The 18144-nt window shown below is 46.9% G+C and overlaps 1 protein-coding gene across 3 annotated transcripts in view; it reads left to right on the top strand.

Moving 5' to 3' along the window:
* The window catches only part of MICAL1 (microtubule associated monooxygenase, calponin and LIM domain containing 1), a 398198-nt gene that overhangs the window by 313183 nt on the left and 66871 nt on the right, over window positions 1-18144 (top strand). For all 3 annotated transcript variants that reach the window (XM_085639238.1, XM_085639240.1, XM_085639239.1), the window contains exons 13-15: window positions 753-961; window positions 1358-1467; window positions 14514-14684. In XM_085639238.1, the coding sequence (XP_085495364.1) occupies window positions 753-961; window positions 1358-1467; window positions 14514-14684 (490 nt within the window). The remainder of the gene's footprint in view (window positions 1-752; window positions 962-1357; window positions 1468-14513; window positions 14685-18144) is intronic.

Here is an 18144-nt window from a genome sequence, read left to right as displayed (position 1 = left end):
CGGTTGTCACCCGTTCCTAATTTGGCATCAACATGCAACTCGTCAATCAACAAAATTCTTTTTCTTATCCACACCCACGGTGGAGCTGAGAAGAGCACATAGGATGGCACGCGTAGACTTTAGTAACACTGGGCTTCCACCCCCTTGGTCCATGCAAATGGATAGTGACGGAAGATTACTGGATAGGTACTCTCCCGTCTCGGATTGGACCCTCACTTCGTCACCTTGTTACTACAGGATTCTGAAGTGACCAAAGGAGATGTGCAGGGCTCTATGAAACCATTGATTACATTTGTAAATATGCTGTCTGCTCTGCTACAAAAGGGAATTGACATGCCTACCTGTTGTAAAGGATTTTATGGATGCTCATTTTCTCCCTCTCCATCTTCCCTTTGGTTTGTTTCGAGCCCTCTTACTTTTCACATCGTGTCTTACTTGATTTTCTGTCTGTTTTACTGTTTGTGTTCTCCCTGCTATCTCCCACAAATTTGTCCCTGCATTCCACTCATTTTCCCCTCGCATGCTTCTCTTTAAGGATCCTCCATGTTTCACTCTAATTTTCTTCCCTCGTCCCTTCCTTCGCTTGTCCCACCTTGATTTGCCCCCTTAAATTTTTATCCTTCATTTTCGCCTTCTCCAGTTTTCGAGCTTCATTTCTCTTTGATGTCTAACCCTTCTTTTTCAGAATTGCTGCCTGCCCCCTACTCTTTTAAACTGACTTGTGTCTTTTTTTCTTGTTCTGCTCTCTGCAGTAATTTTGACTCCCTGGATCAGAACGCAGCAGTCTACAATAACCAGATGGCCATTGATGTGGCAGAGCAGGAGCTTGGCATCTTGCCCATCTTGACAAGCACGGAGATGGCGTGCTTGCCAGAGACCGACCGACTCAGTCTGGTCACCTACCTGAGTCCGGTATATGAGGCCTTCAAGGATGAGCCGCTGATTTCTCCTTTTGCTCCAGGTGTGGAGTGGCTGTCCAGCATGACCTGTGGTGTGGGTAATCGCTTACCTATGATGGGCCCTGGTTAGCAGGTGTTCAGCTTCTTTTTGTGGTCTATGGCGGTTTGTTTAGTATATGTGTACAGTTGGAACCTGCATTTCTTCATCTAGATTGACACTGGATGTAAGTGGATTGCTTATTGTCTGTTCTATGGGTGGTCACAATTGTGTTGTTGGGTTATTGTTCTTGATTCCGGTATGTCTGGTATTTTGATGGTAGGTGGTTATTGCCGCAATTGGGGTAAAATATTGATTTTATGAGTAGGGTGTTTAATATTGTTAGCAAGTTTAGTATTTGGGGGGAATTATCTATTGAGTTTGCAGATCTTTTGTGATTTCTTACTTTCCTGTTCCTTAGAGCATGGTGCTGGTGAAGTCAAGAACAGGGCCACACTTTCTGGTGCAAAATCTGCCCTTCTCTTCCTCAACAAACTTCAGAAAACGATGTCACTAAAGCGCAACTGTAAGGTAAGAATTGAACAAACAAGACATTAATGGTCTGATAGTCCAGCAGTATACTTGGTGACTTCTACATTAATGGGGTGTCGGTGGACCAAATGATGTGGCGGCTTGGAAACGGCCTCCTAAGTGCCATATTGTGAGTATAGGCAATTCATGCGACACGCTTTGTGACGTTGTTTTTAACTACTGTTTCGTTTTAACAATCTTAGAAATTGATACACACAGACCCCGATGGGTAAGGTTAAGTAAGGTCGCTACTTTTATCTGTTACTACACAAAATAGTATTCACAACCAATTTCTAGTTTATCTTGAATGTACTCACAGAGCTCCATGCCTTAACACTTGTTGGCAAATCGCCCTTTGTAATTGCATTGGTTTCTTGCACTAAAAGGTGCACCAGTTAGGTTTTAAAACCGGTCTTCAAGGTCAGCGTGTGTTTCATTCTGAGCGCCAGTTTTCACAGTCGGAAATGGCACCTTGTCCCTGTGTGCTGTCTGCTGGTTAATGCTGTATCACTGCTGATGAGGTGTGGGTATGCATTGAGGGGTGAACCCTGCAGACTGACTGCAGACCGGATCAGGGGCGCCTTTTAAATACCTCACTGGGTAGCTCCCTCGCTTCTCTCCAAGTACCAAGGAGCAGGGAGTGATATCAAAATTATTAATAGTAATAATACTTTATTCGGTATAAAAAAAACCATAAAAGTGCAGATCAAATACATCATAATATAAAAACAAAACAATCAACGGATTAGAATGATACATGTTCGATCCTTCCATGAGTGGAAACCCCTTATCGCATGAAATTCATATTAAAGACCAATGAGAGGCTAACATCGCGGGCCACAAAAGTACATATAAAAAACATCAAAACTAAGAGAGGAACATAATAGTTTGACAGCTTAGAATTGATACATATTCGCTCCCATCACAATTAAAAGAACCTTCCCCTCTTCAAATTAATTCATTATTTTTGTTTTTTGGGGGGGGGGGGGGTTTAAAAACGGGTATTACGAGCCACATTTGTTCATATGGTTCCTCTTGTATTTCTGAGTCTGGTGGCTGCCCTTAAAAAGTTTACAGGGCAGAACAGGGTTAATGTGTCTGTAGACCATTTTAAATATAACAGGGCCATCTTTGCATGTTTAAATCTAGAAGTCTTTAAAATGCTTTTTAAAAACAAACTCCTAGGTAGTGAATAAAAAGGGCCTAATAAAACAAAGTGAAGGGTATCCTGAGGAGACCGATGGTCGCAGCCACACGGACCCTTCAACTCTATGGACGGGGTGTATCCTGCCGGATCAGCTAGTGTGTGGTGCAATAGATTGAGCCTAAACCGTGTCATTATAAATCTATCATGGGCATTATGGAAATAAGATAAAAAGGGCTCAATGCCCAAACATGATTTAGTCAGGAGGTGTTCTCTAACTGACTGTTTAACCAGTTCCCCATCTTCCCTGAGTGATATAACATGCTTCTGGAACCGGGCCTGCACCAAAGCCTTGTCATGCATTGACATTTTTGTGGGGTTATTAAAAAGATCTGCGCATTCTATGGCTTCTAGAGTCTCCTTTACATACTTAAGCCATGGGATGTTCAGCCCCCGGTCACAGACAAGGCAGTCCGTTATAATCTGCTTACTAAATGAGGCCTCTGTATTTGCCCATATTTTGGCCCAGCAGGTTAGGGGTTTGGCTTCCAGCCTATCTCTGACATAACTGACACCCAGTTCTTCGTGAATGATGTGGGACAGTGTGCTCTGAGGCACTTTCAGTAGGCGCCGGAGGTACTTGTTTTCCTCGGTCTGCAGATGATGCGTGTCAATAAAACCCCATACCTCGCTTCCATAAAGAATTTTGGCACAACATTTAGAGCTGTATAATCTCAGTATTTGCTCCGGAGACTAACGGCCCAACCTTCGTGCAAAGTTCATGATCGACCCAGAGCAGCTCACTAGTGTGCGGCATTTCTCTTCTACAAAGGCCTTGAAACTAAGACGACTGTCAAATAATATCCCCAATTAAGAAAAGGAGTGCACCTTTCCCAGGTGATGGGAACCAATCGAGTAAACCTAGTTTTTGCTCGTTTTTTTCCCCACTTCCATGATGTATGACTTAGTTAAATTAGGGGACAGATCTAGGTTCTCCATAAAGGAAAGAAAGCTGTCTATCAAACCCTGGAGCCCTTTGGATGTCCCCCGCGCGAGGAGAACCGCGTCGTCCGCGTAAAGCAGGATGGGGATCCCTCTTGAGCCAATCCATGGTGTATCAACCATTAAAGTGCTAAGTGCCTGATCCAAGCCATTTATGTACAGGGTGAACAGAAATGGGGCCATAATACATCCCTGTCTCACCTCACTTGAACATGGGAAAGGTACTTCCCTCTTGATTGTATCTGACACTGGCAGTGGTATTCTGGTGCAATACCTTTAGAATGTTAATAAGTCCAGGGTCCACACCAAGACCTCCCATAATTTCCTACGGTTGACTCTGTCAAAAGCCGCCGTCAAGTCCATGAAAGCCAAGTACACAGTTTCTTGGCTGGCAATGGTGTACTGGACTACCAATAAATAAAGGTTAAGACATTGATCAGTGGTTGACTTTCCCGGCCTAAAGCCATACTGGGTGTCAGTGATAATCTGTTGATCCTCCGCCCAGTCCATTATCAAAATTAACTTCTCTTAATTCTTCTGTAGGAAGTAACTGGTTTAGACGTTCACTTAGGAAATGTTGGTCTGAAAGTAGAGAGTGAGGACGACATCTGGGGTGCAGTGAGATAGAGCAGCAGTCCTGTAGCGGGCGCTCACTCCTTGGCCTGCTGGACTGAGTGTTGATGTGAGCGCACCAGCCTCCCTGTACCTTGACATTTCTATTTCCAGGGCTTTACATGGGGTTCATTTAACCTATGCACGTGAACGTATCTGTTTTTTTGGTCCTGCGTATGAGAGAAGACTAATTTAACAATGTTTTAAGTTCCCCTCCTCAACAAAGACGCTCCCACTTCCAGGATTCCTGTTGGCGCCCTGACCCTCCCCCCTCCTCACTGCACAGCATTCCCACAGTGTTCTGCTTGCCAACCCTCCTCAGTGCAGAACAGCCACCCCTCCTCAGTGCAGAACCACCATCCTCCTATGTGGCCCCGTGGCAGGCATTAGTAGCTCACCTTTCATTGTATTCTGATACTTCCAGATCTGCAGAAAATAAACTACTAGTGCAAGAATTCAAAGTGGTTTATAGGAATGGATGCAATTAAAGCTGACATGGCCTGTAGGACGAGAAGGTCTTAGAGGATCCCTCAGCCATTGGTGTCGCTGCCTTCCCCTTGTAGAACAGAAAGTCCCCAAACCGGTTAGGATGGCCCAGGCCAAGCATAATACGTCTGGGAGTCATACATTGTGTGGTGCCCGATTAAAATCATAATACAATACAGGTACAAATTCACTCAGCCATTCAGTTGCCAAGGAAGGTCTGGAACCCAGCCAGTGGATGGTAATGTGTTGTTTAGTTAACGTTAGACTGAAGATTACGAACAGTCTACCATTTTTTTTCTTCTTTTTGATGGGAGCTAGGCCCAACAGCCATTGCTTGAGTTCTCTGGGGATGGTCCAGTCCGTGACTCTATGCAAATGAAGCAATATCTCATCCCAGTAGGGCACGTCACGTGGATCTGAGGGCAGAACCACGTGACGTGGAAAAAAGTCTGCCAGGGCCTTTCCGCAATGCTTACACCTGTAATCCCTAGTCCGGTAAATAGCATGCAAGAGTTTGGACGAAAGGTATGTAATGTGTGCAAAGTTGTATTGGAGCAATATAAATCTTGAATTCACTGAAAACTAGACACCCTGGGGATTCCAGGGAGGTATGGCCTGCGTGGATCCCCCAACGTTTCCTTACCCAGAATGCCCTGCAAACCTCAAATTCAGCTGAAAAAATCACCTTTTTCACACATTTTTGTGTGGGAAAGTTGTGGCATCACCGGGCTGACACAAATTTCCTACCACCCAGCGTTCCCCCGGGTCTCCCGATAAAAACGGTGCCTCACTCGTGTGGGAGGCCCAAGTACCCGCGACAGGCAAGGGCCCAAAACGTATTGAGGCGACATGAAAATTGCCTACCTCAAAACAACCTGGTTTTGCAAGGGGGGTCACTTGGGTTTTTGGCCCGGGGCTCGGCGGCCACCTAGGGGAACCTACCAAACCCACACATTTCTGAACGGTGCCTCACTCGTGTGGGAGGCCTAAGGACCCGCCACGGGCAAGGGCACAAAACGTAGTGAGGCGCACTACGTTTAGGACCCTTGCCTGTTGAGGCGCACTAAGTTTTGGACCCTTGCCTGTCGCGGGTACTTGGGCCTCCCACATGAGTGTGGCACCGTTTTTATCAGGAAACCCGGGGGAACGCTGGATGGCAGGCCCATGCCCCCACCCCTATTTTTTTTTTTTAATTCCCTGGTGTCTAGTGGTCTTTTTGCCCCCCCCGGGGGGGGCAGATTGGGGGCCAATGCCCCATCTGCCCCCCAGGGGGGGCAGAAAGGCTGTAATGGTGGCAGGTGGGTGGGGGAATTGGCGTGCCCATTTCGGGCAGCCCCACCCTAAAAAAAACTGAAAACAAATCCCTGGTGTATAGTGGGCTTTCTGCCCCCCCGAAGGGGCAGATAAGGGGCCAATGCCCAATCTGCCCCCTGGGGGGGCAGAAAGACTGTGATAATTGGGGGGTGGGGTGGGGGCATGGGCCTGCCCGTTTTGGTCAGCCCCCACCCCTATTTTTATTTTTCTTGAAATCCCATGGTGTCTAGTGGGCTTTTGCCCCCCGGGGTGGCAGATTGGGGGCTACTGACCCCATCTGCCCCCCAGGTGGGGAAAAAAGACTAAATTGTGCCAAAGTAATCAGGGGGGAGCAAAGTCCCTTGCCCAAAGGGCTGCTCCCCCCTCCCTGGTGTCTAGTGGGTGGATCCCTGCTTGGGGATTGCCCTCCTGTGGCGAATCCCAAGCATAGATCCACTGGGGGACGGGTATCATTGGAAAGGGGAGATTCTCCCCTTTCCAACGATACCTTTCCACGTGCTCAGGGGGCTGAGCTAGCCCCCTGAGCACGTTGAAAGTGAAACTGAAATGAGCCTCTTGGCTCATTTCAGTTTCACTTTCACTGTAATGACGTCGGCGCGACGTGTGCGCCGATCGTCTTTACACTGAAGGCATGGGGGGGTGGCCTTGGGAGCTGGGGAAGCTCTTCCCCAGCTCCCGAGGCTATTTTTAGTGAAAGGGAATCCCTCTGGTGCCCGCACCAGAGGGATTCCCCAGGGGATGCCTCATGACGAGCTGGACTCGTCATGGGCACAGCGCGACTGTGCTCCATGACGAGTCCAGCTCGTCATGGGCACAGAAGGGGTTATAACAAAAAAATAATTGTTATAGTAACCTATCCCCTGGCACGCATCCTGAGCCCTAGAAATACCCCCTACACGCCAAAACACCCCCTACACCCCAAAACCCTATCTCACCCTGACCCCTAAAAATATCCCAGTACCCGAAAACCTAAATGCACCCTGAACCCTAAAATTACCCCTACACCCCAAAACCTTGACCAACCCTGACCCCAAAAATACCCCACCACCCCAAAACCTTAAATGCACCCTGAGCCCAAAAAATACCCCCTACACCCCAAAACCCTAAACCCACAATGACCCCTAAAAATACCCCTGTACCCCAAAACCTAAATGCACCCTGAACCCTCAAAATACACCACGCACCCCAAACCTTAAAATTACCCAATGCCCCAAAACCTAAATTCACCCTAAAATTACCCCTACACCCCAAAACCTTAACTAACCCTAACCCCAAAAATACCCCAAAACCTTAAATGCACCCTGAACCCTAAAAATACCCCCTATACCCCAAAACCCTAGCCCCAGTGACCCCTAAAAATACCACTGTACCCCAAAACCTAAATGCACCCTGAACCCCAAAAATACCCCAGCACCCTAAAACCCTAACCCACCCTGATCCCTAAAAGTACCCCAGTACCTAAACACCCTGAACCCTAAAATTACCTCTACACCTCAAAACCCTAACCAACCCTGACCCCTAAAATTACCCCAGTACCCCAACACCTAAACACACCCTGAACCCCAAAAAAACCCCAGCACCCCAAAACCTTAAATGCACCCTGAACCCCAAAAATACCCCCTACACCCCAAAACCCTAACCCACCCTGACCCCTAAAAATACCCCTGTACCCCAAAACTTTAATTTTCACAGTAACTCCATTATGTGTAGTAAGTGCATGCGAAGTAATGGAACATGCCTAGTAAATGCATGCTATGTAATGGCATGCTATGTAATGGCATCTGCGAACTAAAATATGCGTAGTAATGGTAATACGAAGTAATGACCGCGTAGTAAAGGTAGAATACCTCCAGCCATATCTGCAGTGAGGTCGATGATATTTTAGCATATTTTAGAAATTGCCCTCACCCAGTTGGGAGGTCTCAATTGCATCTTGCAACAGATAAAGAGGCCCGCTGGATATGGACCATCTAAAACAGTGCAGCCCCCTGTGCGCATCAACGCTTGAAGGCCATCAGGTGTGCGAATGGCTTAATCTTCCAGAATTCTGGAGTTGGTGCATACAGCGCTCAACGGAGTTCCCCTGCTCACTGCCCTCTCCGAGTTTGCATGTGTCGTACACATGTGGCATATTTGCAGCTGTTCCCATTCCCTGTAATAGTAGGGACCCCAAGTCCATATCACCATGTGTGCCTGACAATAGGGACATCTCCCAATTTGGATCCTCGTCAAACCAATGGATGGCATGCTGTAGGTGTGACACCAGATAATAAAGCTCAAGATTCAGTACTTCCATTCCTCCTTTATCCCGTTCCAGCTTAACTGTGGTGAAGCCCACCCTGCGCCTCTTCCCAGCCCATAAGAGGTCTATCAGGAGTCTATGTTTCGAAAGACACTGCGGGGGATTTCGTGCATGATCCCTTGTAGTACATATAGGCAGTGAGGAAGTACCACAATTTTGATTAGGGCAATATTTCCATTCAGAGAAAATGTTAGTGTTCCAAAATTGTACATACGAACAGAGGTTCGGGAGTTTGCGACCTAAATTAAGAGTGTGGCATCATTGTGCGTCATATGCTATGAACATGCCTAGATATTGAACATTGTCACTTGCGCATGGCATTCCCATATTGAAAAGTCGTGTGGGATCCACGTCTTTCAACAGTCCCAGAAGGAACAGCGCATTTTTAGATTAATTGACGTACAACCCAGAGAGCTCTCTAAATGTTCTCATTACATTTAATAGGATCGGAGCAGAGATAGCAGGTCGGTGTTATTATACCATAGCATCATACGCATAAAGTGAAACTATTTGGGTTGTCCGTCCAACCTGTATTCCCCATCCCTGCAGCATCTGCCGGAGTCTGCGTGCCACTGACTCCATCTCTAGGGCGAAGAGCAAAGGGGACATGGGGGATCCCAGCAGGGGGCACGTTGTATTTGAATCCCCTCAATGCGCACTTGTAGTTTCTGAAATGGGGCCCCCGGGGCCACCAATATGAGAGCCCCATGTTGGAGGGAAGATTTATTAAGGGTCAAGAGGGCAGGGGGCTGTGCACAGAGCCCCAGGAGCCTTCACGGAGTGAGCGAGGGAGGGAGTGAGTTAGGGACAAAAGGGGCACCTTCATTTGAGCCGGGGTGCCTAGGAATGCTTGCTCTAAAAATGAAGGAAACAGACATGTGAGCCATGGAATTTGAGACTTAATACAATGGCAGTTTAATGAGAAGTTACAACTTCAAAGAAACTGCAAGACTAAGGCATAAAAATACAGAATCCAGATAGTCACATGGATTGGTTGGTATTCTCTGTATCTAAACTATTGTACTGTCAGAGAGAGAGATCTAAGGAACACATTTATAAAGGCATTATGAGAAACATAAGTTACATCAAGGATAATGTTCTCAGAATGTAAAATACCTAGGAACACTCACGTTTACCCAAGAGTGAGCAATCCTGCAATTACAATACAAAACATTTTAAATGCAAAAGTGAAGAGAACAATAGTTAACATAACATGACATTTCATATAAGTAAAATAGAACAAGGTACTTTAAGCAGAGCAAGACACTTTAAGCAAGACAAGACAAGAGCTCTTAGCGAAAAACCTACACCGCCTGTTACCTCCATACAGACATCGAGGTAGTCCGCTGAGGACTGTGTAAGCTCCCCTTTGTATGGTTTTTAGGCTATGAAAGGCGCCTACGAGAACGTCAACTCACGCCACTTCTACCTCGTCATTTACAGTATGGTTCTAATATTTTACATGGTGACGCCCTTTCCAGTAACTGGTACGTGAGCTAGGTGAAAGCTCATATCTCAGGCAAGGCGCCTGCCGTAAATTGCATGTGCAAGCAGAAAAATGCGTATTCTATATATACATGTATAAATCTCCTCTGTTCTTTAGCTTGACACATTTGTGGTGGCCACTTCCTTAAAATATGTACCAGCCCAGGATGCAGCCCATTGTATGTCGAAAGACCAGGGTGATGTTGAACTTTGAGATAGGGAACTTAGCACACAGGTAGGATGGGCCTCGCAGAAAGAGGAGCTGGATATGATTTGGGTCAGACCTGCCTTCAGCCTGCTATACAGTAAAATGGCAGAACTATGGTCAATTTAACAAAGAGTCCTACATATGGAACAGAAGGGCCTACACAGGGGTTTTATGCTGGCTGAGTGGTAAGGATGTCTCAGGGTATTTGTCATATAGTAACACAGGACCCGCTGGTCAATTTAACACGGCCTACAAATTAGGCTGGCAGGGCAAGGACAAGGGACTCGTACTTCAGGTGTAGACAGAATGGGCCTGGGGCACCCTATGATATAAAATCTACCCTCTCACATGCCAAACCCTCTACCCAGCCCCACATGCCAAACCGTAATACGAGGTGGCATAAATATGGCCGCTTCACTTATGTCACAGGGCGGGTATACAGTTTCCCCTGAGATGCGTCTCCTAGAGGAATGCGATTAAGACGTAGTACTGTTTATAGAAGGTTCACACTCTGTGACATTTCTCAGGTTTGTTTAAGCCCCAAACGTTCCACTTAAGGAACTTATGTGACTGCCCGAGACCCATCATGACTGCATCTGTGACATGACAAGGCCCTTCCACCAGGCTGTGAGGTGTGTGAGATGTAAGCATACTTAGCATGTCTCTTTAACCATAGAACAAGTAAGAAACCAGTAAAAACCATAGCTTTGGAACACATCCCACCCCTAGGCAGAATGTGCAGAATGCCTTCCAGCATAACCAGTGGCTAGAGCGGAATTGGTCACCGCCCCAAAACCTTCCCTCCTCCCGGCCCCCGTCAATGAACACAAATTCTAAGTGTAAAACGGGCAGTGAAACCATGTCACCGCTGAACCACGCGACTACAACGCAGGAGCTCAGCAGGCCTTAAGTGGTCTGGCCCCCCACCATCCCCGCCATAGAGCAAAGTATATACATATATACATTAATTCAGTGGCACCTTATTACAGGTAGGTCACTGCAGTCACTCCGGGGTCATGTGGCTTTTTGCAGTTCAATGCTGGCCTGCATTAGCAGTCACTGCATGCCCCACACACCAGAGCAGGACCTCCAGAGTTGAGACCACCACATCGCGAGGGCAAAACAAGTACCCTCCAACCTGTCCAGATTGCACAAGGGGTCCCTCGTGCACAAAGTGTGGTCATTCAGCGTCCATATTATGTAGGTTTTGTACTTTGCGAGTTAATCGGGGTGGATAAATATCTGTTTGTCCTCATATCTGGGGGCACTATGGGTGTGGATATTCTGAAGGATAGCATCCCGTTCATGTTGACTGTACAGGTGGGCTATCATAGCCCAAGGGGGTGCCCCTGGGCATGGCATTGCTGCCAACACCCTGTGTGCTCGCTCAATTGTGAAGAAATTGGACAGTCTTGGGGGCTTCAGGGCTTTTGTGATCCAGTCTTCAAAGAACAGCTCCACTGAGGGGCCCCTCTGTCCGTTCCGGGAAGCCCCCCACCCTTATGTTATTGGGCCGGGAGTGCCCCTCTGTGGCTTTCATTCAGTCTTCTGCATGTGTAGCGCTGCATTTCAGCAATTAATTCTCTTGCTTCAAGGCGTCTACATTGTCCTTTACCATCATGTTTCAAACTGTGACTTTGCAGAAGTCTAGACACCAGTGGTTGACCTCGAAGGCCATTGTGTGCATCTTCCAATCCAGAGCCCTGTATTTCTGCTAGAAGTTCTGCCGCGGTGGGCCCCTGGCCTGGCCCGTTAGCAGGCCGTTCTTTATCATGACCTGGTAATAGTCTCATGTGTTTGCAGCGTGTTTTGATACATTTTGTTAGATTGGACATGGGACATTTTCGCTCTCTTGTCTTTTCCCATAGTTGTCAGGCATTGCCCAGGACAATCTTCTAGCCATGTTGGCAAGTCGTAACCGACTCGGCGGTGCCCATGGGTTAGTCAGTGGTGGGGTCAGGCCTCGGGCCCCCAGCCAGGAGAAACCTTCAGGCGCACAGCCCGTGACCCTTCCCTGCATTTAGTTCTACACTGACCCTCACAAACAGCTAGACCGTATGTCTCTTCTGGGGACTGTCGCAGCCACCAGACCGCCCGCTCGAAGCCCAGGGTGTCCAGGAGTCGGGCGCCCTACCTCAGTGCTCCCCTGTACAGCGTCTTCGATAGCCGGGTTTTCTGATAGCATTTTGGCAAACCTCAGGTGGTGATATGAGGCTACCCGCCAAGTAGAGAAGGCCCACCGCTGAATAGGGTGTATGCAGGCCCAGTCGGCTTGCCCTCCTAGCACAGGCCTGGAGGATCGACCTAACTAGCGCTAGGTGTCAGGAATCCTGCTGCCACTCTGCGGTCACGGAGGGGCTCCAACAGGCTTTTGATGATGCTGTGGATAAACATACTGAACAGGGAGACACAGCTAGCTATGTGGAAAGCTGCTGAACTGTGGACTGGAACACCGCTGCCGCACAACCTGTTCTGTACGGCCTGCTGCGCCAGGCAGAAGGGCACTCATCTACCATGAGTTGCCATTTTGCATGTTCTCCTCTGCCGTGAGCTTGTACTTGGCAAAAAGAGAACAGCCAGTACTTAAAGGCAGTCAGCACAGACCTATATAGAGCACAGGCTCCTTCCTTAGGTAGGTGGATGAATAGTTGCCCCAAGAGGATGCCTTGTTGACTTATAGGACTAATGCACATTTCCTCCACCCCACAACCAACACTGTGTCCCAAACTACACCACACCATTTCTAACTCATTGAGCCAAACCTGCACTACCCGACTGCCAATTCACTGTAACACTGCTGCACCATCCGTCTGCCTATCCAGTGTGACTCCGCTGCACCATCCCTCTGCCTATCCATTGTAGCACCGCTGCACCATCCCTCTGCCTATTCGATTAATAAAACATACGTAAATAACCAACAAACAATTCAGCAAAGGAATAAACATATTTATATAAGGTCCAAATAGGAAGTTTCAACTTACAGACACTAGTCATAGTGTGTAATATAGGTGAAGATAGAGGAAATTATATACCTAAGCACCCATGTAGCCTATTCTCTGGTATATAATTTCCTCTATCTTCACCTATATTACACACTATGAATAGTGTCTGTAAGTTGAAACTTCGTGTGTTACTGGAGGCCTGCTGTCACAAAGTCTCTTCTAGGTACCTATTTGGACCTTATATAAATATGTTTATCTAGCATTTATATCCTTGTTTCCTACACCAAATGGAGCTTTATTGAATGGATTATAAAACATTTGGTCTAGATTTGATGTATGAGATGTCATATATCATCATGTTAATTCCTTTGCTGAATCGTTTGTTGGTTATTTACGTATGTTTTATTAATTCTAGGTACTATTACTGTCCCTCACTGTTGATCGGTCCTCGCCCTGATGAAGGTGGGACCCACCACTGGGTCCAATACCGAAACACGCGTTGGAGCTTGAATTTTCGGCCTCTTGCTCATAAACGTTATCTCCTCTTTACATCTCGAGGACACATGAGCTTATCACCCATACAATCCTATCTGGACGTTTTTTCTACCCTGACCGGAATTGGTTTGCAGTGTGCTTGCTGAATGAATGTGTGCTATATGAGTTGAGTCCTGTGTGGGACATTTAATATATGTTTTAGATATATAAATGTGCATTATTGAACACTGAATCTTTGTATATATAAATATCAACTTAACCTCTTCAGTGCCCCGCCCTTTCCCCGCCCTGTGCCGGGCGTTGCATTAGCGGGCGGGGTTCATGACGAGATAGTCTCGTCATGGGCACAGCGCAACCGCGCTCCATGACGAGACTATCTCGTCATGGGCTCTGTAGGGGTTAAAAGATTTTGAAAACATTTCATGTATAGAAAAATAAAAATTGACTAAAAATATATTCCTATTTTCATCTTTTCTGTATGATGCTTACATTTTTCTGTTCGATCAGCTCCAGTTGAGTGTTTGTTGCATGTAGGGACCTATTTCTGAGGCCCTTGTAATTTTTGGGAGGTGGTTTTTCTCTCTTTTGAATTTTGCATCCCTCTGCTTAACCAAAGTAACACCACTGCACCATCTCCCTCTCTAGCCAATGTAACACAGCTGCACCATCCCCCTCTCTAGCCAATGTAACACAGCTGCACCATCCCCCTCTCTAGCCAATGTAACATCGCTGCACCATCCCTCTGCCTCACCAAATTAACACCGCTGCACCATTCCTCTGCCTACCCCATGTGATGTGAACATTCCTTAGCTATTGTAGTGGAACCAACTGCACCATCCCAAAGTCAATGCAGTGTGAGAAACTTCTGCATCCAGCTGTTGATAAAATGTCCAATCACAGCATGCCTAAGCCGATTGATATATTATCCCACTGGTAATCCAATGCCAGTATTGTGTGTAGGAACATCGGTTGTGCTTGGGTGCTGCTGGTCGATACTCTCTCTCTGCTGTCCACCTCCCATTCTCTCTCAGCATGAGACCTTTCCATTGTTTATAGGGACCAGAGGATCTGGATTTCGAGACTAAAAGGAAGAAGAGTGGGAGCGTTGAGAGTCCCATGGAGACCCCATCACCCCAGGGACGTTATGTGAATTGGCCATTGAGTCTGGATCAGGAGGATGCAAGGAGCAGCGGCAATCCACAAGGAAGCCCTGGCAGCAACCGCACTGTGAGTTCTCGCAATGGATCAGATGATGTAGTGTGTGAATGCTGGTTATCGCTGAGCTGAGCGATAGCCCTGTGAGTGGTGGCAGTGATTGTACCGATACAATGTCAGCCCTCTGAGTGTTGGTGCTCAGTGAGGTGTATAAGGTAATGATGAGCCTATGAGGTCTGGTGGTTAGACAGTGAGTTTTGCCAGAGGTTGGATTTTAACCTGTACTCATCAGTCTGAGCTCAGATATGTTCGACACTATTGGTGGGTCAGTAAGTTAAAGGAGTGCGCGCACTTTAGATCGGCCACTGAGTTTTAACAGTCCAGTCACTGTGGGTCTGTCAGTGAGGGACTGCGCGTGGTGGGTCAGTCACTGAGCTGCAGCTGTGGTGGAGCGGTGTCTCCCGGTAATCAGTATGAGCTTGAAATAGTGCAGTTCGTGTGGACCAGTCGTTGAGTTGTGGTAGTGTACACACACTGCATCAGTGGTGAGCTGTAATATGCTGGGCACTGCTATTCTGCCTTTGAATTGTGGCAGTGTGGGCACTGCGGCTTGACTTGCATGTTATGGGATTGTGATTGGTCACATGGATCCTTTGGGTCCAGCATTGAATGGTGATTTGTGACAGTGTAGGTATTGTGTGTGGGTTAGTTAGTTTTTGGGCAGATTTATCTAGATCACACATGCTGCAAATGGAAAACTTAATTTACCTGTAGCCACTGGTCTGCAGCATGTTGTGTTGTAGATTCACATGTGACACTTGCACCTCCCTGCTTGCATACAGGAAGCAAATATACAGATTCTTTTTGCTCACGTACGCAGACACCTTTTGCAATGGAGGAAAAGTCATGCATAATCTAAGGTGGCATCTGGGCCCCTATGCATTGGGGTTTCCAGGGTAACGTGATAATACGGCATTCAATGCAAGCCCACACAAGAACAAAATCTTTGAAGAAAAATAAGTTTGAATATTCCAAAGCTAGCACTAGATGGCAAGAGAGTGAACAACAGGTGAATGTGCAACCCAACAAGCCTCAAGCAGACTGTTACATGTACTTGTGGTCCTACGTCCACTAACCGCCAGACGACCCACCTGTGTCCAAGTTGTGTCCAGGGTGCAGTTTAGCCGTGCATGGACTCTGCTATCTTTTATCTATTTTGTTGTGAGCAAAAGTACTCTCTGTTTGAAATGGCATCCTGTCACTCTTGATGAAGAGAAGGGGACTAAAGGAGTCAAAGTGAGAAACTTTGTACCATTTTTCATGGAAGATATAAAAGCTACCTCTTTTAGCAAGACTTCCAACAAAGTGAACAGGTTTAAAACGTTAAGCCATTTTGCCTTATCCACTTTTGAATGAGTAACTGAAACGCTGGATTCCACCGACCCACAGAATATGCATCTCTGATCTATCCTTTGTGGTACATCCTTTAGCACCCAGGGATTGGCTGCTGGCTGAGGAGTGTGGATCTGTAACTGATGTTCATAGGGGCCAGTGATCTAGCTAGAGTCGAGCTTTGCTGTGATCAGCCCCTGCACTTGGTTTTCTGTCTCTGAAGATTTCCTGTGTTTTTGCATGCAGTGCATGCACCAGGATCTCTCGTCTCCTATGCAGCGGATTCTCTATTTACTGGACATTGGACTCCATTTGCATGTGGTTTGATGCTTCTCTAATTTTATTTAAATTCCTCTGCACAATCTTAGCTTTGATGTTCTTTCTCTCATCTCTCTGGATCAACTCTGAGCGGTCCAATGGGGATGCTGTCAGACTCACTGTACACCCTGAGATGGCCACTGACCGAGAGCAGAGCCGCCACCCTTCCAGCACTGAATGCCCAAAGATCCTTCCTTCTGTGGAGCCCAGATATCCGGTCAGAACATGGCACAGATTCACGGTTTATTAAGAAAGTGGGCGGAGGGCCAAGACATTTTGGTGCTATTTTTTTAATGCTGGGCCGAAGCTCCCAAGTCAATCTGTGGTTTTGGAAAATCCCAAGGATGACCATTTATGGTCTGTTTCCTAGATTTGGTATCCGCCATGCAAATATCTAGCCTTGATAGCGGCAAACGACCACTGTCTCCTTTTCTATGGTTTACAGCAGGTAATTGAGGGCAGAACGATGCACCTGTAGGCAGAACGGGGGGTATTACCAGACTATCACACTCTGCCCAAGCAGAAGACCCCCATGTTATGCTTATTTAGAGATATCTGCAGCATGAAGGGCATACGGATCTTTTTAACAATCTGAGTTCAGACGCTGTGGCATTCTCAAGTACTCTTAAGTGTGCTTGTGCAGTTACAACAAGACGTGCAATGGTAAACATAAATACACAGAGGCTTTCAACAAGATCTATTCATGCATGAGCATCCAGAAACCCTCAAAGGTCAACACCAAACTTTTGGCTGGTGTTTCTTATAAGTGGTATCCTAAGTGTGGAAAAAAATGTGTATTGTCTATCTTGTGCAACCAAAGCAGGTGTTTTTTGGCTGTGGGCAAGAGGGTAACTTCAGAAAGGAGATTCCTAGCCTCCATGGACTAGGAACAGATGTTTTTACATATTAAATTGCAGAGCAAGGCCCAAGATGGCCTTCTTTCCATGTGGCAGTATAATGTATCTTGAAACGGTCAAGAAGGGGAAAGCCATACAGAAGAAACAAACCTTGCCAGGGGTTGCTATACATTTGAAGACTTAGAGCCTTATTAGAAGTTTGGCGGTCCATGAACTGCCGTATCCGTAGTCCGACCGCCGTATTATGAGTTAGGCGAATTGCTATTGCAAAGATTGCGGCTGAACCGCCGTTCACTGCTAATACACTGCAGACTGCCATGGTCTGGGAAAAGCAGCTACCATAGGGCGGTACAGAGGGGTTTAACCACCGTCTGTATTACAAGTTGAATTTCCAACAAACCGACTGTGGTGGTGGTGAGACCACCAGCTTCAAATTGACAGTAACAAAGGATTTGGGGTGCATACCTTTCCTGTTTTTCCCATCAGTGTTTGACGTGGATCCCTTTCTCCAGGTCTCCCCTTCACAGCAACACTTCATCCAGAGGATTACTACCCTGTTTGTGGCGATATACAGGTGAGTCATTTTGTGCTATATACCCATTGCCTGCCCTGCCCACGTATGGGCCAGAGTCTGGGAATGGGTAGATGGTATTTTTCCACTTGCATCATGTATATGTGTTTGACAAATATGCAGTCGAAATGATGACACATGCCTTGATACATATGGAAAAATATTCACCACCGCCACAGGATCTCCACAGGCACACCGCTGGCACTATGGTAAACTCATAATAAGGCGGTCTAAAGACTGCAAGCGCTGTAGTTTTGTTAGACCTGGCACCATTGGTGTGGGTCTCCCTTCCATTTTTTCTGCTGTTGCCTCCTGTGTTTTTGCTGGTCTAGATGCTTTGGGCACTTTGCCACTGCTGTTCAGTGCCACAGTGCAAGTGCTCCCTTTGTAAATT

Source organism: Triturus cristatus, chromosome 12 (assembly GCF_964204655.1).
Source record: "Triturus cristatus chromosome 12, aTriCri1.1, whole genome shotgun sequence".
In the NCBI taxonomy this organism is placed as follows: domain Eukaryota; kingdom Metazoa; phylum Chordata; class Amphibia; order Caudata; family Salamandridae; genus Triturus; species Triturus cristatus.
This window is presented reverse-complemented; position numbering and strand designations above follow the sequence as displayed.